The sequence below is a fragment of the Cloeon dipterum genome, chromosome 4 (assembly GCF_949628265.1).
Source record: "Cloeon dipterum chromosome 4, ieCloDipt1.1, whole genome shotgun sequence".
Lineage (NCBI taxonomy): Eukaryota > Metazoa > Arthropoda > Insecta > Ephemeroptera > Baetidae > Cloeon > Cloeon dipterum.
In genome coordinates this window covers 9,362,647-9,389,498 of record NC_088789.1, presented here as the reverse complement: position 1 = coordinate 9,389,498, position 26,852 = coordinate 9,362,647, and the positions used below count along the sequence as shown (strand labels likewise).

General features: G+C 41.6%; 1 protein-coding gene across 8 annotated transcripts in view; it reads left to right on the top strand.

The window, feature by feature from the left end:
• The window catches only part of LOC135941659 (leucine-rich repeat-containing G-protein coupled receptor 4-like), a 106,409-nt gene that overhangs the window by 61,180 nt on the left and 18,377 nt on the right, over positions 1–26,852 (top strand). For 6 of the 8 annotated variants that reach the window (XM_065487274.1, XM_065487277.1, XM_065487276.1 and 3 more), the window contains one exon: positions 16,706–16,759. The exons of the other annotated variants lie outside the window; for them this stretch is intronic. In XM_065487274.1, the coding sequence (XP_065343346.1) occupies positions 16,715–16,759 (45 nt within the window). In that variant the 5' untranslated portion in view covers positions 16,706–16,714. The remainder of the gene's footprint in view (positions 1–16,705; positions 16,760–26,852) is intronic. 8 annotated transcript variants of the gene reach the window in all.

Here is a 26,852-nt window from a genome sequence, read left to right as displayed (position 1 = left end):
CACGTGGTGCCCGCGCGGATCGGTGGATGCCTGGTGCTGGCGCGTGTTTGCATTTTCGAGGGTGAGTTGTTGCCGTTTGACAGGGGTGAGCTAAACGTAATGTACTCTATGACATCACAGCCGAGAGCGAGAGCGAACACAGAGCGCTATGAAATATTAACACGCTGCTAGTGCGACGCCGTATCCCATGGATTCTGCGGATCCTCGGGGACGCAGAATGAGCTGGATGATATCACTCATGACTTACTTGCTTGCTCGCCAGCCAGCTCGCCCGCCGCCAGCCCGTATGAATTTTAAGGCCCCTGAAGGGAATTGCTCGGCTTTGGAGCCGGAAACCGACGGACGGCCTGCGGCTCGCTTTTTCACTTCATTAGTAACACTTCTGGACGATTTTGGTCCGTTTGCAGCTGGAACGCTCTGGATTTTCAACTCTGGCCACTGACTTGGGGAATAACTGTAACATTAATGCCATATAAAAAGACTTAGTATGCATGTTGATGTTTTTAACAAGTTTTATCAGTTTTCCAGACCAATTCCAAATTGAAATTAATAAACTAAGAAATATCTCTACTCTGCGTGTTTTGAATTTTTAGGATGGTAGTGAAAACACAAATTAAATCACTTACGGTCACTACCTGTAATTTCATTTTCTTGAATTTTACTTATTACCACCCATCCTTAATAGTCAACTTCACGCAGCGTACTTTCATTCCGCAATTTCTTTTATTCATAAAGTTACTGCATCTATATCTCCTATATTTTTATGTTTAAACAAGTCACGGCTTTCAAGATAAAAATAAAATTTTATATAATTAAAAGGTTCCCAATGTTGGGAAGTTCCTTCATCTTCAAAGTTGCGTAATAGTGGAAAATCATTTTGTCAGTGTACAGTAACAAGGAACTTTTGCCCCGGTTCTGAGAAGCAATTAAACGAGGAGAAGCCTCTGACTTTCGCGCAAGAGTGCAGCGCCAGCGCAAACAAAACTGAAGAGCTCCTAACCTCTCCTAGCTGAAGCCCAGTGCATGTATATTGTATTTTTTTAAGCAAACAAAGCGAGCAATCGCGCGCAGCACCGACGAGCTGCATTTTAATAATTCATCGTGAAAGAGCCCCGAGCATCGAGAAGCAGGCGCTTCCTTAAAATTCCAATTAAACTCGCTGAAACTTAATTACGAGTTGGCCGGGAACGGACTTGGATGAGCATCAAGCGAGGAACATTGCAGAGACGGAGAGAGTCGAGATGAGCTCCGGAAATTGAACACCGGAGAGCGAATGCAATAGTGAGAAACTAATTTGCATAAAAATGTGTTTTTACGTTTAATTGAAGCCTTTTATTTCGCATTGTTAATACAATGAGGAATTGAAGAGGACGTATAGAAAAAATCCCCTGTTAGGATTCTTTCCATCAACTTTCAGTTGCAATTTTGTGCCACATATCTCCAAGAGAATTGTAAACCATTTAGAGTAATTAAAATTGAATCAGCTCCGAGAATCTCTGCTGCATATACCTGTAAGACAATTTTCATATCGTCAGTGCTGATTGTGCACGTAATGAAAGCCGCTCATGCACGAGCGACTTGTGTATATGCTGCTTATTATAATTAAAGCGGCATTGCGAGCGACTCCGAGATGAGAAGGCAGCGGTGCAGTCGCTAGAGATGTTGCAAAGAGCGTGCATTCTGCATTCGCCGCCATCATCAGCGAGTTGGCTCCAACTAGCATTATTATTACGATTATTGCAATGTCGTCCGCTCTTTCGTGTATGGTGTACGTGCTCTCCGCGCAATTCAGCCAGCGTGCGCGGAATGAGCTGCAATTTAATTAAGTCCGAATGCAGCGTGTGCATCAAAGAAATTTACAACACACCAGAATGTGACGAGAGAGGGAGAGAGCGCTCGGTTTTGCTGCACAGCTCCCTGGATTAATATTGTGCTGGAGATGATGGTGTGTAGTATTTTGCGGAATGACACACTTTAGTTCACCAGCCTGGATTGATTTCCTGCTCGCCATCTGTGATTACAGGAAATTTTAACCGCATGATTCCTTTAACGCGAGCAATGTCTGGTTTAAAGTGATTTTCTCGTCGGCTTTTTGCTTTTAACCGTATTGATCTGTGGCAAGGCAAGAGAAATAAAGCTCCAACATATTTCATCTCTCAAGTGGCTTTGGATCTAGTTCCTGCATTGAATAGATATTCAAAAGACTGGAGCTTGAAAGTCTAAGTTATCATTTCCATCAAATGCTTCTAAAAATGCCGCTTGGTGCTATTGAGTGTATTAAAATATGTGAAAACTTGCAAGCCAACTTGTTATCTTCCCTCCAAACTTGTGCCTCGCTTTTCTTCTCGTAATTATCCGAATCTGCCCAAAATTCAAAACTCCGCCCGCTGCAACTTCTTCTTTGGCAAAAAGTTTAAAAAGCGGTGGGTGCACCCTTGCTGTTTTGTCGTGCGTGGCTGATCCTTCCAATTTTCCAGACCAAATTGTGTCTCGTCTCTATTTTCCGGCGAGCAGTTTTCGAGCTGATGACCCATGCGTCTCGTCTAATTCCGTGCCTCCAGTCTTCCAATTCAACCCCTTTGACCCTCATTCCTCCCAGCTTGCTTTTAGTGAGAGGACGCGAGTTTGTTTGTGTTCGGCCTTTTTCATTGTTCTCGCAAGAAATCCTTTGTTTCGAAGTCCTGTGTCTGTCTGTCTGTTCCCTTCCCCTGAGCGCTGCTTTTCCAGGCACGCACATTAAAAAAGAGGGAATGCGCCCCATTGTTTCTTCATTTGAATACAACTGCCGCTTTTAATTTTCTCCCCCATTATTTTTAACCAACCGCAATTGAATAATTTCACCCTCTTGCTCCGCATTCCGCTGCACGGGGATGAATTTGAACTGACTGCACTGAGCGAGGGTTGATGCACATGCAACTGAGCGCGTTGATTATTTTATCCATTTTACCAAACGAACAAACGCACGCATGCCGGAGAGAATACGGAAAATGGGAACAAGGGACGAGCGCCGCAGAGGAAACAATTCCTGCCTAGCGGGCCGCTTTGTGTTGTTTCCTGTGATCTGAATCTGCGGCCACTTTGATTGTATGTGCACATATAATATGCAATTTGATGCAGTCATTCGGCTAAGCCTTTGACTTTGATGTCGCGCTGCTCCCTTTGCTATAAAGCTGAAAGGAATGGTTATCACTTTTGTGCACGAATCATGACACATAACTTGATTGAATATACATATATGGCAACAGTAGCAACATTTGAGTCATGAAAAATGTGCTGAAGCAATGAAATTTTCCTCATTTCCACAGTATTTGATAATATTTACTCAAGAAGCAGAAACTTAAGAATTTGAAGCTATTTTTTTTAATGGTAATTAATAACTATACTTTCTGAAACATTCTTATATTATCAGATCATATTCAGTAAAGCCTCGCCAGATCAACAAGCAATAGCTAGAAAAATGCATTTAAAAACTTTTAACTTTCAGTTAGTCATTTGAAAACATCAAATTAGTGTGTATGTTGCAACAACCAGTCAATTCTTCACTTATGCAATGTTAACTTATTTTTTCCATGAATGGTTTTAAGTTCAAATTAAAAAAAAAATGAAACAAAAAACTGTTCGTTTTTTTAATAATAGCAAACTATTTTTAGTTAAATGAAACATTTTAGCTCGTTAAGAGGTAATTTGTAAAATATTTTTCACTCATGGAACTGACAATATATATAGTCTAAATGTAGAAAGCTATATAGCACACAACAATTATTACCACATCGCCATCAGTGGTACAATTTGCATTTTTATCGGAAAGATCTGGCGGAATAATCGCCCTCGCCGGTCGCATAATGCATGCCGCTCATTGCGGATGCAGATTAATGCACGTGCAACGTGGCGGACAGCTTATTGATTGAATTAGAACGTTGCACATTCACATTGGGCCGCGGGCCGACAGCACAACAAGGGCCATTCCGTCCCTCCGGGAAGCGTGCATGCGCTCGGTTAGCTGACCGCGTCCCGAGGGCTGCACTGGGGTATTCGTATATTTGCACTCAGGCCAACCCTCTAATGAGGCCACCGCCCCATGATTGCACACCCGTGCACCTGAATTTATGCATGCACGTCCGCCGTCAGATTCGATTTGTTCATCCGTATTGAAATCGCATTCGAATGAGCACGCTGCACCAAACCGACTGTGAATTGTGGACGATAATGCAAATAATTGGCCGGCTGCTGAAAAATTTATGTCATCTGAGTTGTGGCCGAAGCACTCGGAACAGTTGCTCCGGCTTTTAGCTATTTGTATGGATCGCGTTCAACAATAATCTAATCTACGATACCAATTTAATCGTCTGTAAAGCAATTTGTCACCGTATTTGTGTGAACGAGAATAGGTGCGCATTCAAACAACTTTGATGTTTTTCCCAACTTACTTATTCAACTGATTTGTCCCTTTTTTCTAACTATCAGTTGTATATTTTGTTCATTTCATTTCAAATTGTGAATGTAAGGGGTTCAGCTACCCTGCTGTACCGCAATAAACATAATTTTGAATCTAAATTTATCGAAGCCAATGCTAATGACGCTATTATTCCTGGAAATAATTAATAAAAATTTACCTGATTTAATCCCAAACTTATCTGCTATAATGCAATTAATCTAATGAACTTAACATTTTTCAATGGTGTTTTGAGCAAGAAAACAATGCAATTATCCTCCACTTGTTTGTGTGGCCTTCTAATTGTAAGTTGCAGTCGGCATTCTCTCATGTCAGCAGAGTGCATCGCAAGCATTCTATCGGAGAAGCTTCTTGGAAAGCAACGCCGAGTCGTTTTTCCTCACAAATAATTACATTGCTCATCCCGATCGCAACTTCTTAGTAATCAACTGCACGCGTTTTGAGGTCAAGAAAATCAATGTGCTCGTTGCTCGTCCGCGCTTGCATCAGCAGCCGACAGGCAGTCCGTGCGTATTCCCCATCTTTTCATCCGTGTGTTCCAATTGAATTTCTGTCGCTCTCATTACGACAAAAAGACGGGCGTAGAAATAATTCCTCTCGCGCTTTCACCATGCACTTTGAAATAATAGAGCCTGGCTTGAGCTTAGGTGAAAGAAGTCACCGGCATCAGAAGCACGAGTGCCGTGGTTTCCAAGCTCCCCATTAAATGAAGAGAAAATGGTCCCGTCGCAAGGAGCTGCAGTTCTATCTGCATAAATCCAGGCGCACATAAAAGTGCCCTAATCACTAGTGTCATCTGCAGAGCCATAATCTCGCAGACTTGATGAAATTTTCATGCAAATCCGCAAGTGCACGTTGCTGCAGCGCTCACAATTCATTCTTCATAATACGAATAATGGCGGCCCCGAATACGATTTAAATTATAATATGGCGTCTGCAATGAAATGCCGACAGTTTATTTTTTACTTGGAAATTGAAAATTCCGCTCTTCAGGTTGAGATTTTTTACTATCATTCAGTAATTTTTGCGTGTAGCCATTTCATATTCAGGAGTGATACTTATAATAAAATAGTATATATCCTTGTAAATTCACATGTTTGAAGGTACGTAAATGTACGCTCAGATTGGCTGATTTTTGGAAAGAAGAATTATTTTCATTAAATCCTATTTTTATTATCTATATAGATTTAAACTTAATTTAGTTTGAAATTTTGCCCATAAAAGCTGTCCGACAATTTTTACGACACTACAAATCACAAATTGAAATCCCGATTCCTTTTATTGCTTCATCGGGTCCTCATAAAAAGCCGAAGAAGAGCAATTTGGAGTTGGGGCGTGCGTGGTAACTGCGAATGAAATTCGCGCGACTCCCATTGCCTGTGCCTCTTTCACCGAATGTTTATTCATTAGGCAGTCCTGTGGGGTTGTTTCTGCATTTCGAGAGCATTCCCCGCAAGGGCTCGCGTACACACACGCGCCGGTGAGTACAGTACGTGGTGGAATGGCATGGTCCTCTAATTCTACATACGCGCGTGTGTACGTGTTGCTTCGCCCCGTCGAGAGAGAGCGAGCGAGAGAGGGATGCAATCGATTGGCCAAAATTTATTCCAGTCAGGTGATAAATTGTGCCTAAATAAATAAGTAGGGTAATCTGTTGCCGACAAACAATGCGCGAACGATGGAAACGAAGCCGCCGCCGCCTCATTTGAATAAAAGTTCGGAACGGCTCCTCTGTGTTCCTGGATTAAAATAATTTAAATTGCAAACGTCGTGAATAATTCGCTTGCAAAAAAGGGGTGACTGATGCTGCGATTTGCATCTGTGTGTGTTCAAGAGGGCCGCTTGCTTTCGAACGCGGCCGCGCCGCCTCTCTGACAAAGTGACGATTTAATTTCAGCTTTGTTGCAGCCTCGAGTGCTTTTCGCCGCCACGCCGCTTTTTCGACGACGACTCTCTGCCATGCAAATTGGCCGAGTGGTGTTTCAGAGGTTTTAGCAACGCACGCTGTTTTTTCTCTGCATTTTTACATATGCTTTTAATACAAATTGCTCTCTTTTGAACTTTGAGCAAGAGAACAATTGCTTTATAGGCCTCATAATATTTAATTAAACATATGCAATAAGAGATCCATTTTGTAATAAAATATGAAGTTGCGTTAAAGCGACAGATCATACTATAATTTGTAAATATAAAAAAAATCATATTATTTGGTACTTGAGCTTGGACCTGTGACCACCTCACTCTCTTTAGGGATACATTAATTAAATATGCTTGCATTTTAATTCCAAAATAACTAATTTATAAGGCAGACTTTGCTTCAAACCTTACGCATTTGCGACAGCACCAAAATATTCAGAGCACCATACACATTAAAACTTATTTTTTCTCTTTCTAAATATTATATTTTTTTAATATTGTAGTTCAGAAAAATAGAAATTTGTCTATAAAATTTTTCTTATATGTTTTTAGAAAAATTGTTCTTTTGATTGTCAATTTGAAGAAAAAACAATATTCTAAGCAATTGAACGACTCAAATTGAAATTACAACTAAAAAAATAAATTTTGATTCATTAATGTGGCAGAAGAAAATTAAATTGTATTAACCCATTTAAATACAAGCAGTTTTTTGGCACAAAAATAGATTTGCTATTTCACCAGTAAAAAGCTTCCAGTTAAAAATTAACACAGTAAATTTACCACTCTAATTTTAATTTAAAATACGGGGTAATTTTTTACTCACAATTTTAGAGGCCTGAAGTAAAAAATCCTAAATTAGAGAGTTTCACAAATACAGTCCATGAAAGCAGTCACATTTTTCAAATAAATGGCGTGTAATGAATATAGTTTAAATTTCAAATAATGAAACGAAACAATGTAACCCCATTTATATCAGAAAATCTTCCATCATTTTAGTGCCAATCCGTAGGGGGTTGAAATTTCAATCATGTATCTATCCTGCCGGAATTGAGAAATCTGTCTACAGGCTGCACAACGCACAATGTATTTTCCCTCGCGGCGACAAATCCACTGCATGCATGTGCGAGCCGATGCCGCAGGAGGCAGCACAAAGGCGGAAGAGCACACACCCCTATCGGTCTCTGGAGAGGTGGTGCGAGGGTAAACAGGATAATAACTCACCATCACTGACCGTAAGGCTACCTCATCTCCCCATTGTGTCGGCGGTTCCCCTGCTGCATAATTGTCACTCGCAGGCCAGAGTGCGAGCGAGAGAAAGCATTATGTATGAATGGATGGCCTGACCAAATCACGCACTCGCTCATTGCGTCGTGCATAATTTACGGCCGTGAAAAATCGCCCCCGACGCCGCCGCCTTACACACGCTCTTCCATATATTTATTCTTTCGCGAGTACCATTTTTTCCGCTGCTCTGTCAGAGAGCCATTACGAAGCTCGCTTGGAGGCATATTGTAAACGTTGTTTTGCGGTGCATGGTCAACAGGGAAATTCCATTAGGGCAAAAAGCAATGGTCGCAGTCGGAACACAAGCAAGCCAAATAATTATTCCGTAATGACGCTTTGCTATGCACTTTTTGTCGTACAATTTTTTTTTTTTGCAAAATCGCTGAGGGGGAGAGCTTTGTTGATTTTTACCCGTTGAGAGGCCGACAGCTGGTCGTTCGCACGCGGTTTTTCGAGTTTGAATGAGGATTTTCCTATATACCATTTCCAACGTGCGCTCTGAAAGGATATTTTTCGATAGATGTATGTGCCAAAAATTTAGAAATTATTTTCGTTAAGTTGGAAGGGTTGGAAGGTTTGAAATATTTTTTAATGGAGTTAAGCAAAGTAACTTTGCGTCGTGGATTTTAGCGAAATTTAGTTACTATAACACATTTTACAGGAGTAAAATTAAATATGATTGGATTATCTAGAACTGTTTATGTTTAGTGTTGTATTAACTGATCAATTATATAGTGAAATGTTCTAGCTATCCTATTGTACGAACTTAAACCCCCAAGAAAAAGGGAATAATAATGTTTTGGTAATCTCAAGTTCACGTTTACGCTATATAAGAACAACTATTTGAAAGAAAAAAAAACTATGTCGGTGCATATAAAAACTGTCGTTAGTTCGCAGTTCGAAGCGAATACCTCACTCAGTAGAATGGCGTTGCATGTGATCTTGCCTTGCTAGAAATGATGTATGTTTGTATGCCTAACTTGCACCGTTGCATTCGAAAAATCACTTCTGTATTCAGAGCTAGTGCACCTGCGACGCGCAAGTTTGCTCCTTTGCCTGCGTTGCAGTATGCATGCGTGATTTGGCTTCACGATGTGCATGCAGAGCTTCAAAGTCCTCTTTGCAGAGGGAGGCCAGAGTGGCTCTTTGTGGGCTGAATTCCTTTGCCATGTAATATCACACTCGCGAGGTGTTATACTGGAACTCGTCAGCATTCTAGAAAAGTGTCAGTTGATTTAGCATCACTGAGATAAAACCAAAGGAACTCAGTGATTCTAAGAGCTAAACAACATTTTGCATTTCCTTTGTCCTTGACAAAATTGCAGCCCAACACGTGAATATTTGGGGCATTTTACGCAGCTATGGCTGGAAAATTAGCTCGTTTCCAGAGCCGAGGTAATGAAGCAGACATGAGTTGTACACAAGCCTTTTTACACAAAAGCACTTAATTGCTGCCAAAAAGAACAAAAAGCGTCATTTTGCACACAACCCTCCTCCTAGCGAGGCAACCGTAAGCAGTGGTTTGCCAGCACAAGGACATTAATTATCATCAAGCAAGGCATACGCTCTAATGGAAGTCTCATAATTAATTAAACGCAAATTCCACCCCCGACGCCGAGCTTGGCGGAAAAATAAGTGCTAAACACCATATTTCAGTGCAAGGGTCATTAGCTCGGCCGAGGAAAGTGACGGGCGGCGCGAAACTTTCGAGCGGGTCTCAAAATTAGCACACGCAGCATGTGCTCGAGAACTGGGCTTGCATCAAGTGCAGCCGCAGCGGAAATAAATGATGCACTTTATGACTAATGCATGCGGCCACTCATCATAATTAATCATGCGGCCGCGCGCCCGCCGCGAAATGCAGCTGCTTTAATTAAAGCATGGAACGGCTCGCGGATGCAATTATTGCATTTCGCTGCACCGGGCTCCGTCCCTGTGTGCGCGGGAGACCGTAGCAAATTGTTTGCATATGTTTGTTGAGCAAGCGGAACGCCATGGTGCATTACAAAAGGGCCGTTTAGTAATAGAATATTATCGTGCGCAAACTAGCCGGGTTCCACACTACAGCGCTAATGGAAAAGTTTCATATTGCTGCTCTTCAAACGCATTATGGTCACTCAACAGCAAACATGTAAATTTTATTCGCGTTTGAACGGCGTAGAACAAATAACCTATTATTCCAAGTTTGCAGGCGACACCACAATTTTGTTTTATAACTTCTAATGATATTAGAAAATTAATAATCATATTTTCATGAATTTCAAATCTTTTTCATTAATTTTTATCAGAAAGTTACAAAAAATATAATGACGAGGAAAACTCATTATTTTACTAAAAATGGCATTTATTTCTTATTAATTTTAAACATAAATTTCAAGGAAATGACAATAAATTATAAATGGCCAGTTAGAAGAACCACTCTTCCTGCTGTTAAATATTGATAAAATTTTAAAGTTTGAGTACAGGTGCATCAAACACGTTTACAATTTCCAAACCAAAATGAATAGAGCATCTAATAAAAGACAGCCTTGCCATTTTTTTTAAAAAAATATATATAATTCAAAATGTGTAAGATATTATATTTTCTTGAATATTTTCCGTGCAGAACCATATAATAAAGACTACTTTGAAACTATCTTCGCTAAGAAGGATTACAATTTGATTATTTAGCAAAAATCTGCAATATTTTTTTAAATAAGTTCCAGGCATGAGCAAACAAGGAAAAATTATCCAAGCTGAAAAAGGAACGGTGTTCCCCGCGAGTCTTCTCGCACGTGCCTTAGAGAAGGATTTTTTTAAAAAAAAAAAAAGTGGAAAATAAGTTGAAAAAATATTGTTCGCGCCGCCCCTGTCGGTGTGCGTAAAGCCACACAAATGGACGTTTTCATAATAACCTTCTGTCACTTTTAAAGCCACGAGAATAAGATATAAAGGCGAATTGCAGTATTTAATATTTAAACTTCATCTCGTTGCGCCCGTAAAATTCGCCGCCTGAATTATTCACTCCCCTGTGTGTGCGTGTGTCGTGCGCTTCCATTTCCCCGTTTCAATCCGGCCGGTAGCTGACGGCCGGGGGAGCGAAAAAAATTGAAATTTTGTTTGCCGTCATGCACTGGCGTGAAATCTGTACTCGCACCTCGTGTCGATTCTCGGGCGTACCTGCTCCGCGCGTAGTATATTAAGCTGTGCACCGTATCATGGCATATTTGCGTTTCCACCCTCCGTAGACGGGGACGGATATTCCCCAGTGCAGTCGTAATGCAGGTCCCTGGAGGCGAACAACCCCCGTCAAAGTCCCGGAGAGTGCAGTCAGCCGAAAGTTTATGCTGCCGAGAAAGAGAGAACAGAACGGCGAGCGAACAAAAAAATGGTTAAGGCGGCAGGGGAATTTACCGACTCTCCACCTTTTCCAATTCTCTCATGTGTTTATGCGCACGATTATTATTTCCACGCTGCCACTTGACCCGTATTCCACGCTGAAGGCTGTCGGGGTTTTTTCCACTCCAGATTAAAAAGTTAAGCACACAACGTACATACCATACTTGCGCATTTTAATCAATTGGTGAGTGCTTTGCTGCGCGAAAACCGCTTCCAAGTTAAATATACGAACTGGAGCGTTGCTCTATTTTTATTCTATTTATATGAAATATAATGAAGTGGTATCCCTGTGTTAAGCTAGACTATGTTTGCAAAAATATACCGTGATCCAGTGCTGTTCATCATGCAAGCTCTACAGTTTGCAGATGCCTCATGCAACAAGGACTTTTCAATAATATTGATTAAATTAGAAAAATTATCGTAAGAATAAATAAGTTTTATATATATATAAACTTCACTCTAACTGGAAACATTAATCAGTTCGGAGAGATGGAAGAAAACCTTTAATGGTATTAGAGAGTTTTGCTTGTTGCGGTTTTAACACATTGAGTTACGTCTTATGTGAATCATTTTTATTTGTGGATGTTAATTCTGTATTAGTAATCATAATTTTAGTTATAGGCTTTTAAAGGCTTTGCAACTTAATTATTGTACGTGTGCCCTTTGAGTGAAATGGTTGTTGGTTGATCGCGTTTAAAAAAAAAACATGCAGGCGCTAGTTCAAACAAATTATTTTTTAAATATCATGGGAGCATTAGCTTTTCTGAAGATTTTTGTACGATAAATTTTCTGGCAGCACATGTCAATTACTCCATGGAATAAAAAATAAATTTCTGCATTATTGTGTCCCAGGCGTATCCCAAGAGCGCAGGCAATTTTTATCCAATTTGCAGGGTTTCTCTAGAACGGTAGGCGAGGCGCAAAATGAATTAAGGCTCGCAGGCTGTGTACACACAAAGTTATAAAAAATATCATTAAATTAATTCCCAAGAAAGCGACAGGGAGAGAGGTGCGGGCAGCGGCGGGCGGGCAGCAGGCTGCAGATATGTTAATGGGCTAATTCAATTACCAAGTTTGCCGGATTATGTGATAAAACACGAGAGGTGCGGTGGCGGATTCGTTTCGCCGTCGGATTTCCATTCATTTCATTCCTCGCTTTCGCTCTGCTATACGGAGATTTGCATTTTTAACACGCGCCGAGACTTCCTTCTCGCCTCGTCGCCGTCGCCGCCGCGCACCCGGCATGCAAACTAATCACGTCCCGCCGGGCTGCGAATTTACAACTTTGTGCCCGCCGAATTCCCACTCAGTCAGCAGCCTCCTCGTCGCGTGTGTCCACAAACAAGATGGCCCCTCGTCTCCAGATGCGCTGAATTTTAATACGTTCCGCCTCCACGGTCCGAGAATCGGCTGAGAGCTTTGCCGCCGTGCTAAATTACACTCTGGTGCCACCACCTCAAGTGCAACTTTGAAAGGGAATTCCGCTCATTAGCTTTCGGCACGCACCGAATGTGTTTTTGCGCGCTCTGAAATTGAATTGCAAATTCTCGGCTCTCGTTTAACAGTAAATTTTTTATGAAGTGCCAAAAATCATTAAAAGTACAAGGCGAGTCGCACACCAGTGACTGATTAATGTTTCGTCCCTTTTGAGACAAACTGTAAAATCTTAAGACAATAATAAGGAGAGCATCGGGAGAATGTACAAAGCCTTCTCCTAATTTTCACAAATACCTCTATGCAGTAAAAATGTAAAAAATTCACATGGATTGTGTACTGTACGAAATAAATTATGCGAATTTAAAACGAAAATCGATTGACCCTTAAGACCTGCTATGAAAAATGCCGATTGAACTAAAATAAATTTTAAGGATCGAGTTATGTTAACAAGCTACTCTTTTCATGGGCTCATTTTCTTTGCTGCTTTGTTAGCTGCTTTATGTTATAATAATTTTCACCTACAAATATGTCTGATAAATGGAAATGCATTTATTTTAATCCGAGTACTGACTATATAGTATGTTCCACTTTCTTTTGAATGCCCTTTTAAACCATTGCCTCTTTCAAAAGCTGCCTCTTAAAAATTTTTAATAGTCCTACACTGTTGGCGTCCAATAAAATATGTAGTAGTTTGTTATTCAAACATTTTTTCATGATCTACATCGTGTTGAGTTATATTCTTGGTTTTTCGCAATTTTTGAGACCATTGGAACTTGAAACCTTTGATGTGTGATTTAGTTTATTTTTGTCAAAGAAAAAATAAATTAACTATCACTTCACGATGAATTGCTTGTCATTAATTATGACGGAAATAAATTAATCTATTGTTAAACTTTCAAACAGCAAAAAGATCTATCAATCAACTTTCTCTACTTTTTCCCAGAAGAGGATAAAAAATGTCAGCTAATTAAACTCGCATCACTGACTCTGAACGCTGCAAAATATCAATAAATTAGTAATCAATCACTCCCCGCTTAGCTAATACATCATCAGTTCATCCCTGAAAGTTATCCCTGTTGTCAGCAACGTCACCGGTGGGTGAAATAAAGCGCCACGTAATCCCGGCCCGTCGACGTCTAAGGCGGCAAAAAGAGGGTGAAAAATATATGGGGTCGAAATTCGAGGGAAAATTAAAAGCAACAGCAGGTGACCGAGCATTAGACCCCTTCCCCCGGCGTAGGCCAGATAATGTTGCGAATCAGAGGGTTGCCATTCGAGACTCGAACATAACTAAAGAGAGAATGGGCGAGTTGTTAATGTGTGCTTGTAATTCTAGATGAAAGGTGCTCGCGGGAGTGCACCGGTGGTACGTTACTTCACTGCTGCTGTTGCTGCTTTTAACCCAATTTATCACGAGCGTGGCATTAATCATGGCGGGAAACAGCTGCATAGGGATAAACTCTAAATTTTGCGTGCACAACTTTGTTAGGTAATGAAACAGCAGAGCAAAACACCAAGGAAGGAGCTTTGGCGAGCATTTTCTTGTTTGTTTAATAATTCACTACATATGCTCCGTGAATCCGTAGCAGAATGAACTTTGCTCAATTTTTCATGACAAATTTTGAGTATTATTTGAGGCAATTTTTTTCAAAGTCCCTCTTTGAGCCTCTCTTCAAACTTTAACACCATGAGCGGGGCTCATCAGCGGTGCTGAACGCTATGCAAATTTTCACTTTGAGGGCGCGTTGGCAGCGGCGGCGGCGGCGGGTGCAGCAAAAGTGGCACTGCCAGAGATCAAAGGCGTCCTTGCTGCTGTTGCTGCGTTTATTTTCACGGCCCACTTGCGAATTAATGGCGGCAGTTGCTATCAAAACAGTACGCCCACTAATATCTGGCGATAACGAGCAATGATCGGGCGCTGACGGTTCAGCTGCGTGTCAGTTTCGGCCGCCGCCGCCGGCGGGCTGATTGGTCGACGCACGGTTAAGTGCCAAAATGGGCCCAGCCATAAATTGGCCTGCAATTTGTGTGAGCGGACGTAAAAAATTTGTTTTTGTTGCGCTGACATTGTCGCGTGAGTTGGTAAATCCATTAGCGAGTTGAGTTCATAACTCAATTCAGGCCTCTATATAGCTTTGTTTTATGTGAGAGCAATATTTTTCGTTCATAAAAGTTCATGTTGGGATGATAAATGAGTTTTCTAAATTACATTTGGAAAAATTAAATAAAACTATCGAGAGGCTGCACGTTTGTTCCCGTTTGATGCGGGCGCACCGCTCGACCTGCCCTTCCATTGTTGGTTGCAATCCGCGAAATTATTCAATATTTGCCGAACGCTCGAATGAGGCCGCGAGCTATGAAAAGAGGAGCTACGATCTAAACAAAGCGCTCTCACAGTCAGTCGACGGTAGCGGTAGCGGTGGCGAAATCATTAGCAGGCCAGACTCCCCAAACCAGAAGCGAGAATGATAATGCACGCGCAGAATATGTTTACACTCCTCCTATTGGCGCAGCATCGAGTAATGTGTGTTTGCCTTCCGCAATGCAGAGTTGAAATATATGCACACGCGTGTTCGGCACTTGCAATCCATTTTAAGGGGAATTTTTTAATAGTATGAACTCTTTAAATAAATATCCAGCTCACTTTTGAAAATAATTTGGAGAACTAATATATAGAGTAAATTTTAATCGCGTTCAGGCGATTATATTTAGACAATAGAATGTTTATTAGGCACATACACGGTGAGGAAAACATTTAATTTACCAAATTAAAAAATGGATCAGGTGAAAATGTTTATCCTTAAACATCAGAAAATGATAACTAAGGAAAACATACCGATCTTTAAAATTAGCATTTTTCTACAGAAATTGAGAAGAAGAATGCGCATCAAGTTAAGTGATTATTTGTGAAAAAAGTAAATGCAATTCAAATCTATGAAATTATATGCATTTTTATCTAATTTAAAGAACAGACAAACCTAAAGATACGGTATATCACAATGATTGATTTGTGATTTTAATGTTGCACTAATTAGTTTATAGCACAGTCTTTACTTGCGCTGCGTCAGTTAGAATATAATCATGAAGGGTATAGCCGCATAAAGAGTTCCCGCCAAATGGCAAACAGAGCAAGTGCGTTATGCCGCAATATTTGCACGCCACAATCTGCTTGGAACCTTCCGGCTGGGGCAAGGAGCCAGTTAGGCTGCGGTCAACGCACAAGCACGCGACTATTTGGCCAGGTGTGTTGCGGTCTCGGCGCCGAAACCATTGTTTCATTCATTGGGGGCGCCCATCAAAGGCGCCTCTTCCCACTTATTTGGCTGAGGGGCGCCTCAATGGGTCTGCAAATACACACACTCTCTGCTGACGGTCCAGGATCACAAGAAGTGTGTGTATGTGGGAATTTGCGATGATATAGAGATGAGAGAGAGAGAGAGAGAGAGAGAGAGAGAGCACAAAGGCGGATTTGCAAGGCGGACTCAGGGTTTAACAAGCACATGCCGCTTTGAAGATTAAGTTTCACCTTTGATTAAATGCGACAAGGGGAGGGGGAACGAATGTGCTGCCGGCGTATCTGATTAGGATCAGCTTAATTTGCTGGAAATTGGAAAGTTAGCGCGAGAAGCTCGAGTTGAATTGTGCAGAAAATCGAGTCAAATAGCTAGCATACGCTTAACGCAGTCATATTAAATTAATTTGCCCTACTGTAACCTTAAAAGAAAATTGAAAAAATAGTTCTTGTTGATTTTGTTCATGTATTAGAAATGCTTAATCATTTTAACCACTTATTCTTACGTTCTAGTAAAGGTAAAATTGATGTATTTTTAACTTTTATGCGTATTTTTTTGCTCTTTTTATCCCTGTCCAAGGCCGGGAAGGGCGCGCACTGCACTGGCACGAATGCTGAAACCCGGGTCCCAATAACACCGCGAACGGATAACATGGGCGCACCAGGCCGCACAGGGACCCAGCCCACTCAAGGGCCACTTGCCATTTACTGCCGTTCCACAGGTTTTTTGTTTTAATACAGCCTCCTGAATGGGAATTAAGTGTGCACGTTAAAAAAATCTGCCCCAGAGAGGAATTGGGGAAAAATAGATTATGCTTTGCACATCCCTGATACATTAAGTTCATTCAGTGATCATTTTTCAATTTTGCTTCAATTTTTAGCAAATGTCGCAAATTTAATTTAAGACATTATTAATAACAAAAGTCAATCTATTTTGCTTGCAGGTGGTCTCAATGAAATATGAACAACTTCCGGGCAAAAGAAGGTCTAGTCTCCAGGTAAATAACCCTGCCTTCAGCGAATTTATCTTTTGAGGGAACATCCGTTCCACACTTCTCCGCCCGGTTCGCAATAAAAAGACTGCTGGTTGAATGGTTCATAACTCATAAATCCCGGCAGTCGTGTTTGCAGCCGCGGCGGAGCTTGTTGATGGGCTGCAGATATTAGGCCGCAAGTCATTTATTTCCGCGTCAGTCTCGAGCGCAGCGATAATGACAGATGAAATTAAATTCGCCATCTCTACCCACCACGCCACGCTAAATCCGGCGGCTGCTTCAAAGATGATTCATTTTTGCCAACTGCCAGATTGTCTTTTTTTCCGGCTCCTGAGCCAGCGGCAGCCGCGACCCATGGGAAAGGGTAGTTCGCTCATTTTTCTCCACTATGTGCTCCCATCACCACACAGGGCGTGACAGAAGCACGCTGATTACCACCCGAGGCGAGTTCAGCCGCTCGCGAACCTCAAGCTTTCGAGCCCTTATGAATTACTTATTTCCCGGCAGATGTTGAAAGGCCGAATCTGATACAAACTTAAATGGCATTTTTCTAAAGTGGAGCAAGTCCGCAGGGTTTTGTTGCCTTTTTTATGTTTCCCTTCACAAAGTTATTCATTCATTCCGTCACTCTTACATCCATTCATGGAAGTATAGCATCTGCTATTTGGAGAGAGTAAAAAATCTGCAATCGAGTAAGAGTAGTGAAATTATCATGCTACGAGTCAGACGGTAAATCACGGTGAAATATTGCCAATCGTGCAGGCGAAATTTTTGCACACGTGGCCTGAAAACACTAGTCTATCGGCGTCAAACGTGTTTTTTATCTCTCCACTAGGGGCGCGAGTCTGGCACACCCTGTTTGATTTATTCCAGATTTATTACCAAAGTTTGCGCGAGTCACCTTATGGTTTTAAAAATCATCTATGCATTCTGTTGTTGGCGCATAAATTTCCGCGACAAAGCCGGCAAAAATATATTAATCTAATGTATTAAAATAAAGCAGCAGCTGCAGGAATATATAAAGCCAAAAAGCGGGTTGGTGCTAGGCGGCAGGTAAAAGTTTGCCCATAATTCACGGGACGAGAGGTGGAATGAAAGCAGAGAGCGCTCGAAAAGTCTTTGAGAATGCAGCTAAAGCAGCGGGTAATCCGCGGGGCTTTGCCGTGCCAGCAAGCCAGCCAGGCAGCAGACGAGAGCGGGCCGAGGCCATAAAACACACATATTCAATAATACCTCCATTCAGGCCGTGGCAGCAGCGGCACACTGCCTCTCATACCAAAAACTAACAACCCTTCGCGCTCGTTGGTTTAATTCTCACGGCTCGCCAGACCGGGAGCAGCGTTAATGTTCTGCTCCCGCTCTCTACTCACCTGCGAAGCGCGATGATGGCGCAAGTATGCGTGATATATTGAGTTCCGCGTCGATCCCTCATCGGATTTTTGTTTATCGAAATTTATCACTCCCTCTATCCCCCACCGGGTGATCCATCAAGTTGCTGTCGGTCGGGAAAGCAAATTGAGTTTAATGATCACGATGAAATTGTTTCTAATCAAATCTAGAGATAATTTCATTGACCTGTATATTATCTCTACTATTTGATTGTTTCTAAATTAGTTCAGCTGTAGCTGAAAGCTGAAATGATTTCAATTTTAGCTTTCTTTGAATATTCAACAATTGTATGACTGTTTATGAATTACTTGCCAAATCAATATCACATTCTAAATGTTCCAATTGTTTAAATTCAGTTTCTGTTTATTTCTCCATAATAAGTCAAGCATTTAAAAACACGATATCACAAAATTCACCAGCATGAGTTGCAAACAAATATATATATACACACATACATTGTATTATTAAATATTGAAAACAAAATTGCAATAAAGAGTGCAAATGTTGAACAATGTTCAAATTTTCAATAAGTGTGTTTCCAGAAATAACTGAGTATAATTTAAAACGTTTATTACCCATTTCGGTCCATTTCGTCCATATCGCATTTTTAGTGATAACACTGATAACAAAAACACTGCACAGTTCAGGCATGGAGAGAAACAAATTAGGACAATTCAAGTGCCAAGCAAACAAAACCCGGGCCAACCCTAAACTGTTGAAAGGTGAATTATTGCGTCGGCAGAGCAATTAATCCGGCACCCTACCATTAAACACACTTGCAGATTGTGCAAATCCATATTTCCAGATTATCTCGGCGGCGGAGCGGACGCTCGTTTACGATTGGATTGGCGTCGCAGCGCGGACAAATGATTTAGCGGCGCGCTCTGGGCGTTGCTGCCCCTGCATTAGGCAAATAGCGCTCGCTTCCTGCCCGCGTAAATCACAAAGCGCCGCCGACCAGCCGAATTCGAAAGTGCGAATTGCATCCGCGTTAGCCGTGATTTATTCAAATACGGGTTCAAAAATCGATTCAGTGGCGCTGAAAATAAATCGTGGATAATCCGGGCCAGCCAGCAAAAACAAATCAAATGCTTATAAGGAGGAAACAAAAATACTGCCGCACATTTTCTGGGGAGCTTCTCCAGCAGGAAGCGGAGTTATGTTTCAAATGTATCTCGTTGGAAGGCAGTAAAGCCAACCGCTTGGCTGCAAAAAGGGCGAACGGAGGCGATGAAATGAAATCGCTAGAGGTCGTTCCGATTTGAATTCGTGGGAAAAATCATAAATCGAATTGAGGAAAAGGAAGAAGAACGAGCACCAAGAGTAAATTTTGCTTTACGCACCTCAAAAGTAAATAACAAAATAAAAAATGAAATACGTGTTGAAATATTTTATTGCTTTTTGGGATGTGATGGCACTCTTTTGGCCAGTTCAACCTAAGCCAAGCCACTAACGGCGAAAGAGAGAGGCACTTTGCTCTGCGCCTTTTCGCTTCCGAATGTGGAATATTGTTTGACGAGTTTCAACTTGAGTGTCTCGGCATGAGTTTCGTCTCCGTGTATGCCGGCAAGGCGAATTTTTATGTTAAAGTTGGCCGTGCTATTGACAGCAGGAAATGGGATTTTGGCCGAAACTGCAGTTGGAAGCGATGGTGAGAGCTAGTTGAGCGCCAAAAAGTGCTTTTGCTCTCATAAATACGTGCTGGGGGAGCCGAGAGAAAATGTGCTTTTGTGATTAATTGCTCTCGCCCCTGTAGCATTTTTGCTCCACGAGAAACAACAACAATTTATTATGCAAGCTAAGAAATGCAGTTTGGACTGGGTGAGAGACGTGCATGCAAATGAAAGAGGTCGAAAAACTAACCAAGTGCATGCGAATTACCTTGCAAGCTCAAAGCTGCACGTGAAAACCTACATCAAGATATATATAAACTTGATTACTCTGTTTTGTGTATTTCGCGACATTAATTAGTGCACAGTCACTTGGTAAAGCAACATAAAGCGTACTTAACAACGAATGTTCACATTTATGCACATAATGAAATTTGCTCTTTACGCGCAAATTGAAAAACACATTAAACAACGTGAAATAACCGCTTAAAAGTCACGCAAGCCTGTGATTATAAACTCCGTCGTTTGTGCCCGAGACTTTCCAGGCTGGCTGCGGTGAAAAATATAGCAGTGTACTTTTTATTTCACTCGAGCAGGCGCGCAATTTATCGGCTGTGCATGCAAATTGATCGAAACAAAGCTCTCATAAATCCAGCCAGTAAAATTTCGATTCGACTGGGTTTGTCTCGCTCGTAAAAGGTGCAAACGCGAATTTCCCGGCGATAAATTAAATGGAGGCGTTATTCCCCGGCGGTGAGCGCTGCATAAACAAACGAATAAACAAACCGCACGTAGACGAGCGAGGCGTGCTGTTGCTTCTTTCTCCCCGGCCGTGTGCATGTGAGTATCGGCGGCGCCGCCGCGACCAACATATTTCCCATGCCGAGATGGAAAATATTCCTCGCAGCGCAGGATGTGATTACCGACGAGCCAGATAGATACAAAGGCGGATCACTCAGAGTGATGAGCTCGGAGACACCTGCAAACCCGGCTGTGTGCGCCGAACAAACTTTTGCCGATATCAAATACACGGTGAAGACGGGAAAGGCTTTTCTGATTGCGAAAGGCACTTTTGTCTTGCGTGGCCCACTTTCTCGCTGGGGAATGCACACCCTTGTGGTGATCCTGCTTCGAGTTTCACGACGAGCATCCTTTTGTTGCCTAGTGAACTTTTAAAAGCTCTAATTTGGCTGAAAGGGTTAATTTTTGCACCAGTTAATTGTGGAATTTTGTTCTGGAGAACTTTGCTGAACTCTTTAGCCGACAAAACAACTAATAGTTTTAATACGCTTTTGGCATTCATAGAAGTTGCACAAGTAGTCTAAAGAGAAGAATGAAAAATTATAAGACAATAGGGAAGTTAAAACATTTCTGGATCATCTTCAGGAGCTATCTATCGCTCTAGATCCTAATAAGGACAAATAACGAATTTTTGCCAAAAAAAGGTTTTGAGGAAAAAGTTGTAAAAAGAGAATAAATATGCAGATTTCGGATTTAATTATATCTAATACGGCAGTTCTTTATGTCTTTACAATAAAAAAAAAACTAAAATCACTCATTGGATTAACCAGTATGTTTTTAGTTTACACGTAATCTACCACGTTGAGTAGCTTAAATAAACTTGTGCTAAAGGATGGATTGTGATGCGATGACAGTGCGCAACCCAAAACTTTTTTGGGACTTTGCTTACGGTTCTTCTGCTAAAGGGCAACTCTTGTCAAAAGCTGCGTAATGTTATGAATTTATTGTACTGAAAAATGAAACGATTGAGTGAGAAGATTATAAATGTACTTTTTATTTATGACAATAGCGTCCCTCTACCATCTGCCAAACATAAATCGAACTTAGAGAACAACAAAGCACCAATCCAATTTTTCCAAATCTGTGGAAGCCCCCGACCAATGCGGTACTTTGGCGAAAAGCCATTTTTCTTGGTGGTCAATAATATTCCTATCTGCTGAGAGAGGTACAAAAACGAGTTGCCCTAAACACGCTCAAAGCAACAAGCATCCAAATATTTGCCGTCCAGCAGGTGTGATTGTGCTCGCCGGTTTTCGCTTTTCCATCAGGCTGATTGAACGCGGCAAGCGAAGTCGTCGTAGGAGCCGCCGGCCTTGCGCTTTATTCCCGACCGAAAACGACACATCACCAGGAGGACGTTTCGATTGGCCAACCTCTGCTCGGGCGACTCGGTCAATGGATTTGTCAACACACCTGCCCGCGGCCTGTTTGCTCACGGCGTATGCAACCTGCTCGACCGGCCAGACGCGCGGGCTGCCTGCCCGTTATTTAAATGCTGCGCCGCAGACAAATTGGAAAGTTTATTTGTTGTTGGCCATTTCCTACGAAGCTGATGGCTTGGGTGGAGCCCGAGGGCGCTTTTAAAAGCACTGTTGGCCGCCGGCGAGGATAAGGAATGGGTTCAAGGTGCAGGCTGAGAGTTTTTTTGCTTTTCCCTGGGGCTGTTTATCGTTACTTCTCGTGGCGGCGGAAAAATGGTTGAAGCCAGAGAGGAGAACGACGATCGTCTCTTGACAGTGAATTTAATATGAGAACATTCAAGAGACAGAATTCTCAAATTAAATGAAGGAGGTGGCAGGTTTTTTATTAACTGTGTAACTGGAAAAATGAGTCAAAAGAAAGAAAATTGTGATACATGAGAAATTGAAATAAACCAAATAAACAAAAATTCAGGCAGAATGTCTTCCTACATGAACTACGCACATTTTATTGCAATATTCAAGTTAATTGAATGAGTTGAAATACATCTTTTCCCCAAATCATGTCGTGCCTATTTAATTACGACCTTCAGGGATGAGTTTCCATCGTTAGCTGCTTGCCAGGAATCAGCCTCCAATTCAAACTCTTTTTCAATTTTTATATTACAGATGGTCTGTATATATAGCGATTCCAAGAAGATTAAACAGGAAGGAACATAAAACAGATCAGAGCTTATATACTTCAAAGCTATGGCTCAATATATCGACAACTGGCAAGCATTATTCCAGGAAATATAAAGCCACTTTGAAAGATGAGCTGGAATAAATAAAGGCTGGCAATTTAACCGAAAATGCTCTGATGGTTTTTCTGCAAATTGTCAATTCTCATCTTGCAAAACGGCAGGCGTGGGCAGAAACAAAGGGAAAGTGCAATAAGCACGGAGGAGAAAACGGTCCGCGCCACTAAAGGAAAAAAAGTGCACAAAGTGCTTTCCGATACTTTCACCGCAGCCCAAATTGCCGCAGCCAGACGGAAATGGAAGTTGGGAAAACACTTTGGCTGCCGGTATTTACAAATCAAAAAATAAATTTGCAGCGCGCGATGGGTTGTTGGTGAACGAGGATCGCGCGCAAGTTCGGCAGCGGACTGATAAGAAGCAGAGCGTCGCGTCGAGCACCAGTTAAAGTGCAAATTGCAAGGTGGGGAAAAGAAATGGGGAAATAGATGGGGCGACGTCGGCAGAAATGGAGTGAGTATCAGATATCTGACGCTGCTCGCGCCGAGCAAAAGCTTTTTACTTAGGTTTGCGCGCTTGCGATCAAACACCTTGTGCGAACGGGAGCAACTTTTTCCTTCCGTGTTATTTAATAGCCAACGCTTTATATTGGAGAACGAGCAAACGCCCAGCCCTCTCCTCTCACTCTCTCTCTCTCTCGCTCGCACACCCACCGCGATGCTTTATGGCAGGAAAACATTTTTTCAATTATTACCTTGCAGCTGCAGCGTATTTCAAAGAGATCCGATCGACCCGGGTGGTTGCGGCGAAAGAGGCGTCTGAAGGGAGTTTTCGGTGAACCGTGCGGCGAAAACGATTCGCAGAAATTGGATGTCTCTCCTGCGACCTTGATCGTTGCTACCCGCTTTCCTTTGGAAATATATAAGGTTACCGATTTTCTCATCACGAAGTTTAACGCAAAGGGTTTTATCCATAAGCTATTTTGCTAGCATTTTTAACGATTAATAACAAAAAATTGTAACAAACAATTAAACATATAATCTATACAAATTATTTTGAATGGATTCTTCCATATGTAGGCAACAAAAGTTGAAATTTTTATAATAAAACTGCTCCAAACATTAAGAAATTTCAAGAAAGGAAAAAATAAATTTCGTGTACCTAACTTCCACGGAACTTTGCCGTTAAAATCCTCTTTATATGGCAGCAGTTAGCAGCCTTCAAGAGGGTATACAAATTTATGTTTTCCCTTCTGTTACCTCTATTACATATCAGAAAATTCATGAATGGGTCATTCATAGAAAAATTACTGAAAATTCTTGTCGAAATTTATGTTCATTTAATTAATCAATTTTTAGAATTGCAATGTCGAGAGAATTTGCTGTTCTCAACGTTCATTCTTGCATAATTTCTGGCGCATGTGTGTCTCAATTTGTTAAGTGGAACAGTGGTGAGAAGATGAGCTAGCGGACTGAACGATATTTCAAAAAATTTCCAGCACTTGAAAGCCACGCAAATAAATCCACGCACGTGCAGAGAGCGAGCGGGCGCGCACTTGCCGGTTATTAATGTTCACTTACTCATGGCTGGCCAAGTGAGCTTTTTTCATGTGGACCAAAAATGTTGCCAACTGAGAGCTGCCGCGCGGCCTTTCTTTTCTTTTCGCAGCAGTCTAGACAGAGCGCAGTCCAATACATCACACTGCAGACAATTATAATACCAGCAGCCGTTGTTATTAACATAAAAGCGGTCGTTTTTTGTCCTCAAAATCTATTTTTGAGCTGCGCGCATATGACATAGGCAAGAGCCAATAGGCAGTCGTCTGAACTTTAAATAAGAAGAATCTTTAAAAACGGAGCGAAATGCGGCAGAATTCTCCTGACATTTCTTTCGCTTCTTCGGATTTCTCGCCGTATTGCACGCTGAAATTCTGCCAAGAGCCCAAGGATAAAAAACAGCCTCTCTCGGTGTTTATTTATTTATTAGAGCAACTGGCATGATTGAGCACGTTTTTCTTGGCACCGGTTGAGAGCTTGAAGCTGAAAGTCGCTAGGCGGTGATCTGGAAGCTCTCTCACTTTGAATTATGTATCGAGTGTCGAGCGCCACCGAATTTGCAAATATTAAATTCGTGTCAGGCAAAACTAATCGTTCCAACACAGTCAGTTCGTTTGATGCAAATGACAAAAAAAAAGATTTTGTCCGCTCACCATCAGTGAACCCCGAGCTAAATGCGCAATTAATCAGTGCCAGCTGCGGGTCCAATCAAACGCGTCGGATTGAAATGATCGTGTGAGAGAATCAATAAGTGGCATTGGCTTGCACGCGCGCGGAAGGACGACGAGAGCAAGCGAGAGGAAAAAGAACGGCTCAGTCGTTCTGCATGAATAAAACATCATTTTTGGGCGCAATCTCCCCCATTTCGCTGCAAACCAAAACGCACTTCACTCTCTATTTTTGCCGTGAGCCTTTCTGGTGATGACTTTTTTGTTGCGTGTGCCGCGCGCGCCAAAAGAGCTCCCTATAGATGGAATATACGGGCCACTGGCAAATTCCAAATGCAACCAACCAACGCCGCTATTGTTCTTTCGGGCGCACCCGTTTTTGTAATCATAACTTAAAGAGGAGAGAACCAACTCAATCACACTATTTCCCGATTTTTCATTCTGAAACATTGTAAATATATGTATAGCTTGTTGCTGATGAACATAAAAAATGTTGTGTGTTCAATCAGACTTGTAACTGAGTTAAATTTTTTCGAGTTTTCTTATTTTACACGAGAATTTAAATAAAAAAATAAGACTCTTATGATGGTGCGAAATAGAAAATTACATTTATTGCAATGTTTCAAATGTTTCTCTTTTCTTCATTTTTGATAGAAATGATGAATAAATTTAGGCTTTATGTTTCCGAAGTTTGATAATTTAAATGCAGTGTTTCATCCACGGCCTGTTGGTATTTTCGGTATTTTAAGGTATGGTCCTGTGGTGCCTTGCCACCACTACAATTTAAATATGAATATTGAGATGATTCCCGTAATTGTCATAGGTGGCAGTGTAAAGGTGAAGCTCACCTTTGCTGCACCTTAACCCCCACTGCATTAATAGACTCGCACGGAAGCAGTCACATCTAATGTGGTCTCTCCAACCTGGATTGGAGAGACAGTGCGAGATCAATCCAAATAGATTTTGTATTATTGACGCGCGGAACCCGATATGGGTACTGTTCATGTATACTACAATCCTACGATTAATTGCCACGACAAGTCCTAATAAATGATATGAATTAGTGAGGACGTTAAGCTGCCCTAGTTTAAATTTGAGGCTCCTCGAACGCGAACCCTGGCCGCTACAACTGGTCTCCAATCCAGGTTGGAGAGACCACATTAGATGTGACTGCTTCCGAGCGAGTCTGTTAATGCAGTGGGGGTTAAGGTGCAGCAAAGGTGAGCTTCACCTTTACACTGCCACGTATGACAATTACAGGAATCATCCCAATATTCATATTTCAATTGTAGTGGTGGCAAGGCCCCACAGTTCAAACAGCTGAAACCTGCATTATTCATAACCATGTATCGTGATAGTCTTGTAGCGGTTCAGGAGCGCGGTCCTTCCCTTTTGTTGTGACTCAACGATTGTTGGTGGTTAGAATTATGTAATTTTACATAATTGTTTAAAAGCACAAATATGATTTAAAAAATAATAACAATTCAGTTTTCGCCCGTCAGCCACACGGTGCTGACGCGGGTCGTTTAATTGTGCAGAACCCGATTCAAAGGATTCTGGTGTTTAATTAGTGGCCGATCGGATTTCAACTGTAAACCATTCCATCAACAAAATTCTTCATAGAATTTATCGGTCTTCATTATTTCTACCCTCATCCCCAAATTTGAATCAAATACTAGAACCCTTTGAATCGGGTTCTGTACAATTAAATAACCCACGTCTGCACCGTGTGGCTGACGGGCGAAAAATGAACTCTTTTTTTTAAATCATCTTTTTGCTGTTAAACAAGAAAGCAAAATTATGTACAATAATTAAAATCGCCAACAATTGTTGGCTCACAACAAAAGGCAAGGACTGCGCTCCTGATCTCATTGGGAGCTGAGAAAAAAATTGATCGCATCACTTTCGAGGCTCTAT